Below are 18830 nucleotides of genomic sequence, written 5' to 3'. Positions count from 1 at the left end.
CACAGTCCGTTTAAGCCACTGTATTTTATACAGTATGATTACGGGGTTCCTTTAAGAGCTCAATATTTTCTCAGCGAAGCACTGGTCTAGTTGATCCCAGCTCTGGTAAGTTTAAAAAAAAAAAAAAACCCTGTGGATCACAATGGGAGACAAACAGTTTCAGTTGCTGAATAAAACCATGTTATTCCAAGTGAAAAAAAAGATAAAATATGTAAACAAACTTAAGATATCTAAGGAATTGATTCTTTAAACATGGCAAATGAAACACAACGTAAGCCAACAAGCCAACAAGAGACATATGTAAAAAATAAATGATTTATTTTATCACAAAATAGTATCATGCATTTAAAACAAGTTTGCAGATGTGGGGTCAAAGACCAGATATTGGTTTGCAGTAGTGTATTATTTTTGGGTTCGCCGTTATAAGTGTGTGTGTGTTTTCACATGTTGCACCATCTGCTGTTGTAATTGGACCAGAGATGAAGCTGACAATTTTAAATGCTTAATCCCAATTTGACAAAACGCTTCAAACACAATCTACAAGTAGTCATGTTGCTATACATGACCAAAAAAAAAAGCCTCATCAGCAAATGCTGATTTAGGATAATAATTGCATACCATGGTGAACTGATTCACAAAACTAGATGGATCCTTGTCTAGTTTTGGAAACTGCACAACCACAGCACACAAACCAGTAAGGGTCCATGGTCAGATTTCCCTTACACACAGAGAAGAAGGGGAAGGACTAAAGCCTTACCATGTGATGAGTCGACTCTGACCTTGTTCTCTGTTGTGTTAAGGAAATCTGCTCATGGACTCCAAACTGAAGTGATTTAACTAAGTCCGAGGGCCACGCAGGAGAGAAGATCTCCAGCATGTTTTAGACATGTAAAAAGTCATATTGAAGAGTTTGGGAAAATTAGGATCAACCATTTCAAGTTGTCTGCTTTGCCAATGGTCTAATGGGCCAACAGCTGACAGAGTGGTGTACTGTATAGTTGCTAATCTGTTAGATGGGATGCACTGGTTTGGATGAGTCTCAGGCCTTAAGGTGTTTCAAGTAATCATATAATGGTATTTAACATTTTGTGTCGTTCAGTGACATGTCATTCCAACATGAGGTCAGGTCACAGGTTCTTCAGGCTGAATGTCTGTAAACAAAGTAAAGCTATCATTACATTAAGCAACCACAGATTAATCAGAAGTGGAGAATATATCAGACAGGACATACGTGTGGACATCCCATAGCGATGAGGCATCACGTCATGAACGGTTTGGCACAGGCTGACCACCTCCATCGCTGCTGTCCAGGATGCAACATCTCAGTCATTCCATTCTTCATCCATATCCTGGTGGCACGGAAACCCTAGAAACCACGTTGTCCATCACCATGTGGCTTGTGCATTGCACACCTATTATCAAAAGGTCAAATGACATTTTCATTGCATTCCCTCTTACACCTGACGGCTGCACAATAGCTCACCAGGTGCAATACTCCTCTAAACGCAATCACAGTTTAAAGAGAAGTGGAGAATTATCTGAAAGTTCATACCTGATCCATCCATTAGTCAAGAGGCAACTTCAAGGAGATTTCGGTTCACGTTGGCTGCTCCCATAACCACAGCTGTCCAGGACACAAAGTCCGCATCCCACAGAAACCTGGCTTTTCAATTCTGCAACTAATTAAGCAAAACATGCATACCTTTGTATTCATCTTACAATTTATCAGACCAACCGAGGTGCACTAGGGGCTCACCTGTTCAAGGTAGAATGTGTCCGCAGCAGCCTGGATATGAATCCAGGTAAGGTTCATCACTGGATAATATCCTGGATAGCTTGCACAATAAGGTGGTTGACCATTTCTTGACAGTGAGCAGGGTTTGGTGATCGAGGTCAGAGGGTGAAACTCTGAAAATGGAGAAAAAAAAAAAAACTCAATACCTTTATATTGCAACCCACAATTTAACCGAAGTGACCAAAAGGTGACAACGACATACGTGAAGACATGCCATGGCAAAAGAGGCATCATCATTATCCAGTGTGGTTTGATACAGGTTGGCTAACAAACTCTCATGACAGCTGTCCAGGATGACACCTCTTTAGTCCATGAGGTCCTACACTGTTCTCCAAGTGACACAGACAACTGAACCTGCCATGTTGATCAGTTTGGCTCACGTATTCTGATCTATTCAAGCAAAATAAGGCATTTTCAGTGTATTCCAATTATAATCAACATATCCTCAAGCATACACTAATAGCTCACCTGTTCAAAAGACCAAGGCAGAGTACTACCAATGACTTGATGGTATCACAGGCTCATTGCCGAATATCGTCCACTGGAAATCTTGTAGAACAGTGTTGATGACTACATCTTGCCATTATATTGATAAGCGGTCATCAAGTTGAAACCACTGAGCAGGGCTTGGTGAGTTTAGGACACAGGCCTTTGAGACTGTGTATCTGAAAATATAGTAGAAACTTATAACATAAAGGAACCATGGATTAAAGAATAGTGGACAATAGATTTCATAGGACATGCCTGAATCCATCCATTAGTAAAGAGGCATCAAGGACATTTTAGTTCATGTCACCCACATCAGTTTCCCAGTTGCACAGGAAACTGAACCTGCTTCATCACCATTTGGCTTATGCACCTACTCAAGCAAAAACTAGATTTAGATTTCACTTTGTATTCATCTTATAAATCAAATGGTCAGGGGTACACAAGTAACTCACCTGTTCAAGTGTGCTCGGCAGAGTGTTTTACCCCACTGGTCTGGATATGATTTCAGCCTGGGCCCATTACTACGCATCATCCCCTGCAAACTCGGAAGTGGGTGGTTGATGACGTCTTGTGGTTTACAGACATGCAGTTGTGATGTCAAGGCAATGTGCTCAGGGTTGGTGATTAAGTCTATAAAAAGGTTCAACATTTGAAAATAAACACAAGCATAAAACAAAAGGACGAAAGAAGTTCAATATTTGAAAAAGCATACCTGAAGATTTCCCATGATCACTGATTAAAAACAGACAATTTTAAAAGTTTGACTCCAACTTGCTCAAATGCTTAACACATGCCATGATTACAAGTAGTCATGTTGTTATACATGACCAAAAAAAATCAGCAATTGCTGATTTGTCAAGAGTGAGAATGATTATTGCATACCATGTTGAACTGATTCACAAAACTAGATGGATCCTTGTCTAGTTTTGGAAACTGCACAACCACAGCACACAGGTCAGTACGGGTCCTTAGTCAGATTTCCGTCACACAGAGAAGAAGGGGAAGGACTAAAGCCTTACCATGTGATGAGTCGACTCTAACCTCGTTCTCTGTAGTGTTAAGGAAACCCAGCTCATCGGCTCCAAACTGAAGTCTATATTTATTTAATTATGGTTAAATTACAAATCTATCGGGTCATGCAAGAGAACTTAAGATCTCTTGCATGATTTGGAGACAGTGACTTGTAAACAATGATGTTTAAGAAAATGGGCAAAGTAGGAGTCAAGGATTTTAAGTTGTCTGTTTCGACAATGGTTCAACTGTGGTGACCATATCTTGTTTGGAGGTGTCATGAATTCTGGGCCCTGAGCTCAGGTCCTAAAGGGTCGGAAATTTGAGAACAAAGAAAAACCATACATAAAACGAGTACACAGAAGTGGACAATATCTGAAAAATACATACCTGAAGATGCATCATGACAATGAGACATCAAGTAAGGTTTGGTACAGGTTTCCCCGTCTCCTTCACAGCTGTCCAGGATACAATGTCTCCACGTCACAATGTCGTACATAAATGTCCCAAAATTCTGCAAACATACAAGCAGAACTATGACATTTCCATTTAATTCAACTTAGGGTTAAAAATCCTTCAGGGGTGATCCATTCTCTCACCTGTTCCAAGTGGGCAATGTAGAGCATTATTAGCAACCTTGATTAGAATTCAGCTTGAGTCGAGTAGCGGACATCATCCACGGGAAACTGGGGGCACGGTGGTTGACCTCATCTTGTAGCAGGGTCAATGCAACATCTAAAACACAAGATGAATATATAAATATAACCTTATGAAGCAACCAAGGATCAAACAGAAGTATTAACTTACAGAAGAACTTATCCGACTGCGCATACATGAAGACATCTCATGGCAAAGAAGAAGCATCGTGTATGGTTTGGTGCAGGTTGCCCGCTTCCTTCACAGCTGTCCAAGACGCAAAATCGTTGGGTCATGGCGTCCTAAAAGGAAGCACAAACAAAATATATAGATACAATTAGATATTTCAATTGTATTCCCTTCAAAAAAAAAAAAAAACAATATTCAAAATTGCACCAGTCACTCTCCTGCTCAAGACAAAGGCAGAGCATTATCACAGTGACTTGATGGCATCATGGGCTCAATGAACCCATTGCTGAATATTGTCCACTGGAAAATTTGTAGAACAGTGGTCAACTACCTCATTTACTTTATCTTGTTTGTAGAGATGTAGCAGTCACAACAAGGTCATGAAGGTAAAAACCCTGAGCAGTGCTTGGAGAGATAAGGACACCAATCTTTGAGGTTGTACATCTGAAGATATCTATCTATCTATCTATCTATCTATCAGCAACCATTGATTAAAGAGAAGTGGACAATATTTGATACAACATACCTGAATCCATCCCTTGGTACATGTCACAGCTGGTCAGAGTCCCACATCAGTTCCCCAGTTGCACAGGAAACTGAACCTGCTCCATCACCATTTGGCTTATGCACCTACTCAATCAAAAACTACATTCAGATTTTACTTTGCATTCTTCTTACAAATCAAATGTTCAAGCGTACACTAGCAACTCACCTGTTCAAGTGTGCTCGGCAGAGAGTTTTACCCCAGTGGCCTGGATATAATTTCAGCCTGGGCCCATTACAACACATCATCCCCTGCAATGTGCTCAGGGTTGGTGATTAAGTCTATAAAAGTTCAACATTGGAAATCAAATAAACACAAGTATAAAACAAAAGGACAAAAGAAGTTAAATAATTGAAAAAGTATACCTGAAATGTCCCATGGCCACTGATTAAAACGGACAACTTTAAAAGCTCGACTCCAAATTGCTCAAATGCTTAAGACATGCTGTGTTTACGAGTAGTCATGTTGCTATACATGACCAAAAAAAAAAGCTCATCAGCAATTGCTGATGAAGAGGGAGGATGATTATTGATGCCATGTTGAACTGATTCACAAAACTAGATGGATCCTTGTCTAGTTTTGGAAACTGCACAACCACAGCACACAGGTCAGTACGGGTCCTTAGTCAGATTTCCGTCACACACAGAGAAGAAGGGGAAGGACTAAAGCCTTACCATGTGATGAGTCGACTCTGACCTCGTTCTCTGTAGTGTTAAGGAAACCCAGCTCATTGACTCCAAACTGAGGTCTATATTTAGTTAACTATGGAAACTTTGGTTAAATTACAAATCTATAGGGTCATGCAAGAGAACTTAAGATCTCTTGCATGATTTGGAGACAGTGACTTGTAAACAAGGATGTTTAAGAAAATGGGCAAAGTAGGGGTCAAGGATTTTAAGTTGTCTGTTTCGACGATGGTTTAACTGTGGTGACCATATCTTGTTTGGAGGCATCATGACATCAGGACCCACACAAATCCCAAACTGTGTCATCCATCAGCGTATTGGCTTTTCCATTCTGCACACATTTAAGCAAAATTATATTTCCATTTTATCACATTCTGCAGGGGTGATCTTTTCACTCGCCTGTTCCAAGTGTGCAAGAGTGTTATGTGCAACCTTGATTCGAATTCAGTCTGAGCCCATTCATCCACTGGAAACTGGGGGCATGGTGGTTGACCTCGTTTCGTGGCTTGCAGATATACAGCATTCTATCCAGGGTTATCATCTGAACACAAGAACAAACAAAACATTTTTTATATGCAACTTTGATTAGAATTCAGCCTGGGTTGAGTGCAGGACACTGACTGGAAACTGGGGGCATGGTGGTTGACCTCATCTTGTAGCAGGGTCAAGGTGATTCCAGGTTAAACATCTAAACACAAGAGTAAAATAAATAAATCTCCTTATGATGCAATCAGGCATCAAACTGAAGCATTAAAGTAAAGAATATATCCGACTGAGCATACATGAAGACATCTCATGGCAAAGACGCATCATGTATGATTTGGTGCAGGTTGCCGGGGCTCCTTCACAGCTGTCCAAGATGCATCTTTGGGTCATGGTGTCCTGGCCTCCATCACCACTTGGCTCTCATTCTGCACCTTGTGAAGCAAAAAGATACAATTAGATAGTTCAATTGTATTCCTATTCCAAAAAAAATAAATTCAGAATTGCATCAGTAACTCACCTGTTCCAAGTGTGCAAGGTATAATCTTACCACAGCTGCCTTGGTGTGTATCCAGGCCAGGTCCATCCTAAAAATCATCCCTCCCGCTGACTTCTCCTGATTCTACAGCCTCATTCTGATAAAGGATGAACACCGCAAATACAAATTCTCAAAATCTACAAAAAAGGTGCTCATTTGTGTATTGAGTGTGTTTAAGTATAATATAAAGGGATTGTTAATTAATGGGTCTCTAGGTTAATACCAACCTTTTTAGCTCTATTACTATCACTGTTAAATATTTAAATTGGGTGAGGGCTTCCCTGACAATACTGGAGAAAATGCCCTGAAGTGAGCTTCTCATCTTTCTTTTTTTTTTTGATTTTGCTCAACAAAAGGCCAAGTGCCCTATTTTTATTTAGTTTCTGCCTCGAGACAATGTAAATGAATAAGATCTGAAATTCACACCATAGTACAATGTAACATAGTATGTCAAGTTAAACTATTTGTTTATCCTGTAATTTAGAACTATCAATTGTCATGACTGCTTCAACAGTAATTCTGAAAATAAAGCAAAAAAACATTAGGTGTGATAATTGTTACCATTTAATTACCATAGTTGTCGCTCTGCCAGATTTGCATCCTACCAGAGAACCCAAGCTTCTGTCTCGCACACAACTGACCCTCGCATGTCCTGAAACTGACATGCAGCACGGATGCCGTGGTAAATAATGAACGCAACTCTAATGACGCGGTCTGCAGGGGTGGGAATATAATTCCCCTGCTGGGAGGCCTCCCAACACGATACGCAAAAGAAGTATGTCGCAACTAACTTGAGTATCCAGTTGGAATTAAATCTGGCAGAGCAAGACAAGGTAGTCTAAACTTAAACTTTCATTATGCATTACAAAATCTGTGTGGTGAAACTTGCCATGGGCTGAATAATCAATTGAGTCACTAATTACTAGTTAAAATTAATCAATCCCACCTAATTTAATTCTAATAAAAGTAATTTGAGTTCTAGTATGTTTTATTAACAGCCACTGATTTATTTCAAAGAGCTACAAAACAATCCAAGCCGGAGTAATTAATGGTTAGGGAAATAAATATCTATGACATGGAAAACCACTTTTATCAAGGTTGTCATTTTGGGGGCGCATGATTAAGCTAAATCATGTTAACCTAAAGCTGCTCTAACATAAAAAGGGAAGTAATTTCCCCCAGCTAGCAGAAGCCCAATTATCAAAATTTAGTCTATTTAGGCTGCATGATACCCAACCCTAACTCTAGCCCCCAGACAGAAGAGAGACAGACAGAGAGAGATGCAAACAGAGCAATGCCAAAAACAGCAATCATGGAACATGCATTAATTGATTACCTGTACAAATGTCCAGCATAGTGAGGAACTTAATCTAATATTGTGGTCATTAAATGTGTCAATTGCTAGGGCATATTTAGAACTATTTATTGCCTTTATGCCCACTTTGTTAGCACAGGTTAAATACAATCCAATAAATTAAACTGGATTTTCAGTGACTCATACAGCCTCCATTTTACATACATAGTCCAAAGTTAAATGTGAAAATATATGCTGTATTTTAGATTGAAGGACAGTTCCTTATCATTAATTTTTCCTCAAGATTCACCAGGAGAAATGTTGGACAAGCAAATTAAATAAAGCATTTGTTTTTCTTATGAAAAAATGTTGGATGAAGTGGGCGGTCCTCATGGATGGACAAGCTGAAATATAAAAAAAAAATTGCAGTTAAAACACAGTATCCTTGCAAAACCACAAACTTAAAGAATTAAGTACGTAATTGGACATGGTACTCACATTTCCAGTACGTCAGCGGGACCCGATGTGGAGCATTCCAAAAAATGTAAAGTCAGGAAATTCAAAATGCTGGATGGCAGTCCACGATGAAATAAATGCGAAGATATGTCAGTCAAATGAGGAAATTCAAAATGCTGGATGGCAGTCCACGATGAAATAAATGCGAAGATATGTCAGTCAAATGAGGAAATTCAAAATGCTGGATGGCAGTCCACGATGAAATAAATGCTCGATGATGCGTCAAATGAGGAAATTCAAAATGTTGGATGGCAGTCCGCGATGAAATTAATGCTCGGCGTAAGGTTAAAATTGGATGAATGACTATTAGTTACTACTATGCTATGAGCTACTATTCTCAAAATATTTGAGCTGTGCAGATGCATCCTGAAAAAAGTAATATAAAACGATGCTTCCCTTTCGTTGATACACCTAAAAAGTTGGAATATTTTATAGAATATAAGAAAAACTGGTCATTGTTTCTTGCAACAGCAGCCATTTTGTACAGGCCAGGCCTACCTCAAGTAAGGTACTAATATGTATGTGAAATGTGTGCTGAAGAAGTTTCAAGGCACGGCGGCCATGACAGGTACATGTAAAGGCACAGCTGCCATATGGCACGGCGGCCATGACAGATGCACGTAAAAAGGCACGGCCGCCAAGCGAAGAGTGAGTGTAGTGGGGGCACAGCGACCACCCGGAATAAAAACGACGTCCTACTATTTGACGATCTTCATGATGATCAAACTGAAAAGAGAAAAAAGTTACCAGTCAATCATATGATGTCATTTATAATATGTTTTTCTCTCCCCAGATGTTTTCAGTTAACAAAAACAGTTAAATTCAGATTTAACTATGTTAAAATAGACAAAATTGAAATCTTTTACAAAAAACCTCACTGGGTTTGTTTTCTATTTGCCAAAACAAAATATAGTGTTGAGTTTTGCATCATTCTAAGCTTTAAAAACATGTGGTGTTAAATTGTGTATTTAACTGTCACTCACTTCTTCTTGGTGTTGTTTGGGTTCTTTCAGCCAAACAAACACCACTTGGTCTTGGAGCAGGGCGATGATGTCTGTTAAAAGAAAATAAGGTTTGAATCAGTGATACATTAAATCACCAATATATTCTCACTCCTATACGAAAACTAATGTTTGTATTGTGTGCACGTGTGTGAGTGATGGGAATTCAGAAAGTCCTATTTAGCTGGTTGTAAAAAATGTGAAAAGCTTCAAAAATAACCTAATTCTGAAGCCAAAAGTGAATCGTTTCATCTGCTGAATTGTAATTAATAAGATTGAGAAAGCCCACATTTAAGACGCGTTCACGGACCTGCAGGTGCATGCCATTAAATGCAACGCAGTCCATTACAAATATACACAGACTTTCCGTTTGTTAGAGCAACCAGGACTAACATACACATCCGACTGTGTATTAGACTCAAGTTTAGTTAATGTTTCAGTAATCACTGACCTTTCTGAAGGCGTCTTGAATCAGAATCCGATTTCTGATCTCCCGCACATCAGTTTGAACGCGATGACTCATGGTGCGCGGTGAAGATACACCGTTAATTGGCACTTCCGGGCTACGAAATCCTTCCTCCTGCGCGAAAAGTTTGGTGTCTGAATGAATGTAAAAGCTTTTCTTTCTTTCTTTTTTTAGCTTTTCGATTGCGCGTTGCTCTTTGCCTCTTCTGTTCCCGGGAGATCTGGCTACACCAAACACAGCTGCTGACTGAAGAGGAGCGCGAAAGACAGGAGGCCACAGGTGCACAGCTGATATACACCTGGTAATCAGATGACTTCCGGTGCACGTGGCTAATGATAGCTCATTTTAGCTAATTAGGCTAACAATATGCTGTTTTCTCATCATATTCACAGGGTGTTGATGTTATAAACTGTGTCATATTAATGACCTTAATTTTTTTTCCTGCATTTTTGACGTCAGTGGAAATGTTATAATGTGTAACATTGTGGCCATTATTCGATCCCAGTTAGCTCACTGCTAACAATATGCTAACAGTACGATTAAGGGTTTTTCTATTTTAACGTTCTGACGCTTTTATTATGGTCCCGGAAATTAACATGTAGAGACAGATTATTAATACGTAGTATTATTTGTGCTAATTATTAATGGTGAGGAACAAATAAGTGACATTTATGATGAGCAAAACCAGATTCCTGCAGAAACTGTGGTTATTGGTTCCAAAACAACAAACAAAAACTACATGTATTTTTTGTCACATGTCAACGCTGGAAAAGATTTGTATTGAATTCTGTTTTATCTAAAATGTTTTGATAGATGGCTACCTTGTGAACAACTTATATTCCACCTGAAACTTTATCCATTATCTTTACTGTAATCTTTCACCATGTGGCAAGTCTGTTGTTCCCTCTGTCTCTTCATGTACCAAGACGGAACAGAAGCGGTGCAAACCTCAAACAATGCTTGAATTATTTATTATACTGTACACTGAATCTTTGTTATATTGATATTGAAGATAATGATATCATGATCATTTTTTTAAATTACTGCTCAGCCGCATTATAATGTTGAAGTCAGTTAATTTAATGTCAAACAGCTAAATGGAACTGGCCAGTTCAACATGGTGGCCATCATGAAAGAGTGGTGGTTCACATACATAATTCTTATTTTCAGGTGATAAGACACTCAGGATCATATATTTTATGATCATGATACTCTAATGCAAGAAGACCCGAGTTTGCCACCCGGTCAGAACGAGGGCTTTTCTGCATGGAGTTTGCATGTTCTCCCCATGTGTGCGTGGTTTTTTTTTCTGGTTCTCCGGTTTCCTCCCACAGTCCAAAAACATGCAATATGGGGATTAGGTAAATTGGACACTCTAAATTGACTGTAGGTGTTAGAGTGGATGGTTGTTTGTCTCCATATGTGGCCCTGTGATGGACTGGCAATCCGTCCAGGATGTACCTTGCCTGTCGCCCTATGTCAGCTGAGATTGGCACAGTGCTCCCTGTGACCCTCATGTGGAGGATAAAGCTGTAGAAGATGGATGGATAGATACTCTAATGGCAACACATCAGTAAATTTATTAACACAGGGCCTACCCACTCTAAAACATTACAAATTTATGCTGAACACTGGAAACTAAAGCATGTTGGTTTATTTGAAGTTCTGCCAGACAATCCCACTCTGCTTCTATTTCAGGATAACTGAGTATAAAAAGAATTTCACATGACACTCTCTTCTTCTTCACTTTTCAGCAGCTGTTTTGGTGCCACACATCTATCTCATCTATTTGTTGTCTCATATATACTGTATATTTACCAAAAACCCATTCCAGGGAGACTGAAAACAACATTAACTGAGTCTTTGCAGGAATGCTATCAAACATATTGTCCGAAACAATTCCTGATTCACCAGACATTCTGTTGTGTCAGGAAGAAACATCTCTCGTTTGCTGATCTTACTGCTGCAAAGTGACTAAAAGCTTGCAGACGGAAAGCTCCGCATTCTGTCAATATAGCGCATGTGGAACAATGGGCTGTCAAAATACACCAAGTAAGGAGAAAAAATAGATCACATTGGAAACAAGCAATCACTATAATTAAATCCTTCATGTAATTGTTCTTTATGTTTCCATGGTCCAGGATGGGTGGGATGGGCGGGATTTGGGTGTGGTAAGAGGGTCGGGCAGATGTATCTATTTAAATGTCCTTTTTGTTTTCTTCCCTCCTCTCTTTCTTGTAGATGATTGCCAACTTTGTACTGACTAATGCATGGACATTTGTGATTATTTTCGTTTGCTTTATTAGTTGCCTATCAATAATAGTTTAAAAAATAGTGAAGTTAAAAAGACAATTCAATAGTTAACAAATAGTAAATATCGCAGTAGCCATTTTATTCCACTAGATGGCAGCAAACGAAAGAGCTCCGTGTGAGCTGCCTGTGGCCTCAGCAGAAGAAGTTAGCATTACGTTCAGTACGCTGCTGCCTCTCAGCGTACGTATCAGCAGCCGGTAGATACAAGTCTCTATAAAATTCCTCAAGGATTTTTTTTTTCCAACACTAAGATCTGTTTATTTTCTGTTCTATTTATTTTTATTGATCGATTTATTTGGATCGTTAAAAGCCACTGAAAGGAAGCCGGAGAAAGAACCGAGGACGAGAGAGACTGAGAGTTGTGTCAAACAATCCCTCTGGTCTTCATCCACTCTGCCTTTTTTTGCTCTTTGCCAGGGGAGTTGTTGTTTTCCGGGCGCCGAGGAAACATGAGCTTTCTTTTGTAAGTTCTAATTATTGTGATGGATATTTGAATTGTCTGACCATTCGGCTTTGTAATTGAAAGAATGTCAATAATGCAAGCTAATTGGCTAGCTAGCTGCATCGCTAGCAAGAGCAGAATACGGGCTTCGTCTATAGTCTGGACCCATCCTAGCATGTCTGGTTTGTTTCGTTTTTCTCTTTGCTGAATTTTGTATGTAATGGACATCGGGTTAAGATTTGAAATAACCATAATAGTAGCACCATCGTCTTTACCTTTGATCACGAATCAGTGCAAATTTAACCCGAGAAGGCTCCCAGTCTGGCTTGAGTATTTGCTGGTGGCAGCACTTCGTTTACATGAGCTAAACCGTCCCCGAAATACCACAATTCACCAGTTAATGTCTGAACCAGAAATGAATAAAGTACAGCTGACTCACATGATAAATATGTATTTGGTTAACTGAAAGATAAAAACGCATTTAGAGTCGAGCTCACCATTAAAGTTACGGAAGTTATGGAAATGTCAGTGATGAAACGTTTGATAATTCTGTCACCTTTTGACGTGCACAGCATACATATCAGTGCATCTTAAATGTTTATCTTGTGGTTCCATCTTGTGGTTCAAGATCATCTGACACCCATTTTAATAAGAGAGAACATTTGTGTGAATTTGGTTCAACAAGAGCATACTTTTCTCTTGTTTTAGATTTAGAAATAGGTTTAACATTTTCACAAACTCTGACCAATCTTGTCTTTTAAAACACTGGCTTTGCTATATGTTCCAAGTTGTAGTATCTGTTTTGGTAAACACCCTTCTAGGTTGTCATGACGCACAAGGATTCTTGTTTAATGGTGCGTTGAGAGAGATTGAATGCAGTACCTCTACAAATGGCCTCATTACACATTGTGTCCCAGAGTGACACATTGTTCAGGCCCCCTCACTCTTGATTACATCAAAGTGATCAACTCAGTTGGAGCTCAACTCTTTTGTTGGCTCGGGTAGATACTAACTTTTCACAATCACAGGGCCCACACCAGGGCTAACTCATGATTTGTCATAACGTTTCACTCCCTCCACATGTGTCACACAATTATTCTTCCTCTTTTGAAATCTGACTCACAGTGGAAGCCGTTCATCCAAGACGTTCAAGCCCAAAAAGAATATCCCGGAGGGTTCTCATCAGTACGAGCTGTTGAAACATGCAGAGGCTACGCTGGGAAGTGGAAACCTGCGCATGGCAGTCATGTTGCCGGAGGGTGAAGACTTAAACGAATGGGTCGCAGTTAACAGTAAGTGCCAAGTTTAAATAACCTACACTCATCTGCCTTGATACACCCTTTTTAATTCACATTCCTGCAAGAATGATTTAACCCCCACGCCTTTTTTTTATATATGTCTCTTCTTAGTCTTTGTGTTTGTATGCTAGTAGTCTCAGTAGTGTTCCTGTGAACCACCAGAGTGTAAAATGTTGGCATCCTCTCCAAAGACCATGAGTATTCATGCTAGAAAAACCGCTGTGAATGTTGAGTAGACCTCATTGTCTGTGCTGAGAGCCGTGTTTACTTTGCTCTGCATTGTGACAAATGGCTGGTCAGTGGAAGCTTAATTTCCTCCCTTGTCAGATTGCCTGACTTGCTGAAGTGTTTGTCTCACTGTGTACTAAGGGAGTAAGGGAATTTTTTTTTAATTTAAATTTTGACATGACAACACATGCCACATCAGCTGTTCAGTTTGCATTTTTGTTGACGATCAGCAAATGAAGCACCAACACTAACTCTGCCCTCCCTTTACATAGATAATTCTAAATGATAAAAAGGCAGTGTTGGTTGTCTGCCACTGGGAATTGGCAGTAACATAATCTGTGCTGTATAAATCTGATCTAAAATGTGGTCTAGGCAGTGAGCTGGGAAGGGTAGAAGGTTCTAGTTCGTTTGTTTTGTGCTAGTTCACATCTAGTTGTGCTAGTTCAGCCTCATGCACTGTTGATTCAAAAATGTTCTGTTCCCCTTTTAGCTGTGGATTTCTTCAACCAGATCAACATGCTGTATGGCACCATCACAGACTTTTGCACAGAGGAAAGCTGTCCAGTCATGTCTGCTGGTCCTAAGTAAGTTTATCATTTTAGTAAAACCAAACAACAAACTGTGCTTAACTCCATTTGATCTTTCAGGGGTAGTGGTAGACCCAATAATTGTGCATGTTTTCTCAATATTTTTTTAACCAGTGAATACCACAAACATAATGTGACAGTCAGAATTTAACTTGTCTTCAAAGCACTGCACATTTGTAAACCTCCACCACTGTCAGAGGTCTAAATCTTTGTAGATTCGCAGTGTAGTTACCCTGCTCGTGTCTCCCAATATTTAGGTTGGTTTCTGCAAGACATAAAGGGTCCATATTAGACATTCATAAAATAACATCTCTATCTATATCTATTATTATTTTCAACACTGAAAGTTTGTCGTGTGTTTTTCCTTAGGTATGAGTACCACTGGGCTGATGGAACCAACATCAAGAAGCCAATCAAATGCTCTGCTCCAAAGTACATTGATTACCTCATGACCTGGGTGCAAGACCAGCTTGATGATGAGAGTCTCTTCCCATCAAAGATTGGTTTGTTTACATTCTGTTCCCCTTTATCCAGTCAAATCATTTACTTATCATTTGTATGGTTTTGTTTCTTTCATTGATGTTTGCATCTTTATCGTCTTCCCCTTTTGTGGCAGGGTCACAAAGAAATCCTATTTATACAAATAATTGGTCAAATAACTGGCCTTTAAAGTCGTTAATAATACTAAAATATATACTATTTTAGAGCCTTTTTTATATAACCTCTTAATTCATTAGTTATGAGATTAGAAGAGTATTTTCAGTAAACATAGCCCACATAAGCATTGTTGTCTGTATTGGTCGATTTAACTTATAATAACAGTCACTAAGGTTACTATCTACTAATAACCCTGTAGTGCCAGTAAAACTTTACTGATCCAGGATCAAAACACCCGTTACTGTTTTTCTGTTTGCAAACATCTAGATGTCTTAGCTACACATGAGCACTTGACACAGTGTTAGCATGAGGTGGTTCTGTGTTGCAATCACAGTTGTTTGCTTTTCCATTAAATCATGCTCTGGCCTGTCTCGTAAAGCCTTGTAATCCAGGAGAACATACTTTAGTGTGGCTGCATCTGCTTTGTTTGTTCTGAGATTTTTGAGCTCAATAATATGACCTGCAGCAACAGAGAGGTACAAGGAGCTAAAAAGCAATGTGTAGTCTTAAGTTTTAATTAAACTATTGACTATTATAAGGCACTTTGTAAATGTGTCTTAAAGTAATTTGCTCAGCCTCAACGCTGATGGAATTGTCCAGAGCTCTGCTTGTATTTATGATGATCTGAATGATTTCAACCGCTTTTGTTTTCTTGCTCTCAATTCCCAAGGTGTCCCTTTTAAGCGGAACTTCATGTCCGTGGCAAAGACCATTCTGAAACGCCTGTTCAGAGTCTACGCCCACATCTATCACCAGCACTTTGACTCTGTCATGCAGCTGCAAGAGGAGGCCCACCTCAACACGTCATTCAAACACTTCATCTTTTTTGTTCAGGTAGGCCTTTGCTCTTCGCGTAGTAAAGTAGCATTAGAAAATATAACACTTGATGTATCATACGCTAATGTTTTTTCTTCTTTTTTTCCAGGAGTTTAACCTCATTGACAGGAAAGAGCTGGTCCCACTACAGGAGCTGATTGAAAAACTGACAACTAAGGATAGATAAACAACAGCCTGATCCTTATTTTATTGGTCTTCTAGTTTTTGCACAGATACCCACCCCACCCCTGGCTGTACGTATGCAGTATATACTATATTTCCATTTGGGGAAATGTTTTTAAAAAAGGGGGGCCAGGAAGCAGGAAGGGTCTTGATAGGTTTATGGCACTAGAACTAATGCTATCAGGGATAACACACTTGATAACACACTTAACATAGTAGAAGAAAAGGTTTTAGCTCTATGAATAAATCCCAGTATTCAGTCATGGCTCACATTTATGATGGTATAGACAAGTTTCCTGTTACACTATGTTTTTTGTTTCCCCCACTTTGATTTATGTTTGTAGATTCCTATTTCAAACTTTCTTGCAGGGGATAATACAGTCTTTAATAAATAGTATGGTATTGTTGCTGTTATGGCAAGAATTTAAGCCAATTCAGCAGCAATGGCTTGTTATTTTATTCACCAAGCTACGTAGAAGGAGCTCAGTGGCACTTTGCTGCTCTTCACATCTGTATCAGCCCACATCTGTCGATACAAAAGAACCCTAAGTGCCTAGCATGGCTCATATTTGCCCTATATCAACATTGAGAACTGTTAAAAGTTAAAGGCCATAGATCACTGACGCACTGGACACCTGAACACAGCCCATTTCTTTTTGTACTGTAATCCTGTCTTTTCTCTCCTCATCAAACATATCCTTGCGTCTCATTGCCACCTGCACTGTGCAGGTTATGATTAATGAATGTTTTGAAGGTTGTAGAAATGAGGCTAGAATATTATTTATTATAATATTCTAGGCTCATGAACTGAAAATGAACTCCCCTTTATTTGATCCTTTTCTAGTAATATATTCCTGTGTACTAGTTTCTTCCCAAAAATGTAAAATAGAGACACGTTTTAGTAGATATCCGTGAGGGATCTACAGCCTTCAAGTGTATATTAAGGTCAGTAAATTGAAGTAGGTACGTCTGTCACAGCTTCCACTGTTTATAGAACAGCGTTTCCAATTGGATTTTCTGAGGCAGCCCTTGTTCTCAATAGCCATAAAGCACTTTGAACAGGTTCCCTGACTTCTCTTTGCCTGGATGTTTATTCTGCATAGACTGTGCTTTGTGAGAAGCTGTATCGTGTGACTGACCGTGGTTTGTTTCCTCTCATATTTCCCCAAATGAATGTTGAAATGCGTCACCTCCTCTGTCACGAGCTGTAAGTCCGCACAAGTGAGATGTCCTATGCTTTTTGTACGGTTTGAGTCGTTTGTTGCTGTGCTCGAAACAGCAGGTGCATGCACCCTTCCCAAATATGAAGTGTAGTTTACTATGCAAGAATTGACACAACACTAAAATGTTTACCAGATAGCTCATTCCAACTTTATATCCATGGTCAATTTCCTTTTTTTTTAGTGCTTACATTCTGATGTAAACCCATCATGACAAAACTACTTCTCATGTGGGTTTACTTTGAGAAAAGGTGACATGAACATTTTACTGAACATTTTATATCGGATGTGTGATGGAAAGGTGTAGAACACGTGTAAATACAGAGGCTTAGACCTGTCTTAATTAGTTTCACAGAGCAGAGAGTGCTAACTCTTGGTTAAAAGAATGCATTGAGTCTTTTTCGAGGCTGCGTCCCCTTCCCCCCTGGTTTGCATATAAACTTTACTTTGTTTTAATTGTTTCCCCGTCTGTTTTCACTTGATACAATGAATGTTACTGCTCGTCAGATATCTGAAGACATAATATAAAATTGGTCATCCTGAGAGCATCTCATGTTTGTGAAATGCCCGCAAAGTTTTTCCTCCTCCAGTGTAATAATTGATGATATGTTTGTATATAAAGGCTTGGTAGGGGTTTTCAATGCTACTGAATTGATTTATGCTGTTTACAAGACAAATAAAGGTGGTCTTGACTCTTTGAATTAATTCCATGTTTGTGATTATATACCGGAGCACACAGGTATGTTTGAATAAATATTTATTTCAATTCTGTCCTACTTTATATTACAACTCTATGCATCTCACTCAATTTACTTCATATTATAATGACAATAAAATTAAATTTATATGATTAGATACTTTTCGGCTTATAAAATATGATGCATTGTTTCAAGATCTTTTTTTCCTGCATATTTAATACATAGAGCATGCAGTTATCTCATAAATGAGATATGCTATGTGGTTATGCTATTTGTGCCACAAACACCACAAACATACACTTCTGATTTCATAATGACATCATTTGCATTATATGGTGATGAACGATCTAATCGATAGATTGTCTAATGTTATCGGTTATATAAGTTAATGCATTACAACATGACACTGATAACGTTTTGTGGCTTCATTGTGACTTTTTCATGACCTCACATCCTATATCAGGATGGGGAAACAAGCTTTGTGATCAACATAAACCTTAACTGCTGACTAAACCTCTAAGTTGCAGAGATAATTTAAAAAATATTATTGTTTTTTTTATTAATTATGTTGATCTTTAACTTAGTTTGATCTCAGTCTGAGACAAATATGACAATTCTAACTCAAAATGTCAGAAATATGAATATCTCTCTTTCCACAAGTGCTGGGATTCCATGACTTAGAACACCCCACTATATACACCACCAGTGAAAAGTGAAAAGAATTTTACGAATGAATATGG

The 18830-nt window shown here is 38.9% G+C and overlaps 1 protein-coding gene and 2 long non-coding RNA genes across 6 annotated transcripts; 1 reads left to right on the top strand and 2 right to left on the bottom strand.

Annotated features, from left to right (window-relative positions):
• Positions 1–297: 297 nt before the first annotated feature.
• LOC131446501 (uncharacterized) lies at positions 298–2441 on the bottom strand. The gene is made up of 6 exons (XR_009233931.1): positions 2264–2441; positions 1998–2185; positions 1757–1908; positions 1553–1679; positions 1232–1412; positions 298–1151 (listed from the first exon to the last, which is right to left on the bottom strand). It is a non-coding gene; the product is annotated as an uncharacterized LOC131446501 (long non-coding RNA).
• A 98-nt stretch (positions 2442–2539) lies between these two features.
• LOC131445880 (uncharacterized) lies at positions 2540–9943 on the bottom strand. 4 transcript variants are annotated; one of them, XR_009233859.1, is made up of 14 exons: positions 9634–9943; positions 9165–9235; positions 6133–8907; positions 5972–6038; positions 5783–5891; positions 5030–5681; positions 4833–4945; positions 4647–4765; positions 4103–4233; positions 3895–4030; positions 3686–3809; positions 2997–3601; positions 2737–2914; positions 2540–2654 (listed from the first exon to the last, which is right to left on the bottom strand). It is a non-coding gene; the product is annotated as an uncharacterized LOC131445880 (long non-coding RNA). The 4 variants fall into 4 exon arrangements; XR_009233858.1 differs by having other exon boundaries at positions 4647–4750; XR_009233861.1 differs by having other exon boundaries at positions 4129–4233; positions 4647–4750.
• A 2164-nt stretch (positions 9944–12107) lies between these two features.
• On the top strand, positions 12108–18093 carry LOC131446644 (MOB kinase activator 1B). Its single transcript, XM_058618029.1, has 6 exons — positions 12108–12424; positions 13529–13695; positions 14420–14513; positions 14886–15019; positions 15844–16007; positions 16099–18093. The coding sequence occupies exons 1-6, from the start codon at positions 12411–12413 to the stop codon at positions 16174–16176; spliced, it is 651 nt and encodes a 216-aa protein (XP_058474012.1). The 5' UTR covers positions 12108–12410; the 3' UTR covers positions 16177–18093.
• The last annotated feature ends 737 nt before the right edge of the window (positions 18094–18830 follow it).

The sequence above is a fragment of the Solea solea genome, chromosome 19, assembly GCF_958295425.1.
Source record: "Solea solea chromosome 19, fSolSol10.1, whole genome shotgun sequence".
Taxonomy (NCBI): Eukaryota; Metazoa; Chordata; class Actinopteri; order Pleuronectiformes; family Soleidae; genus Solea; species Solea solea.
This window is presented reverse-complemented; position numbering and strand designations above follow the sequence as displayed.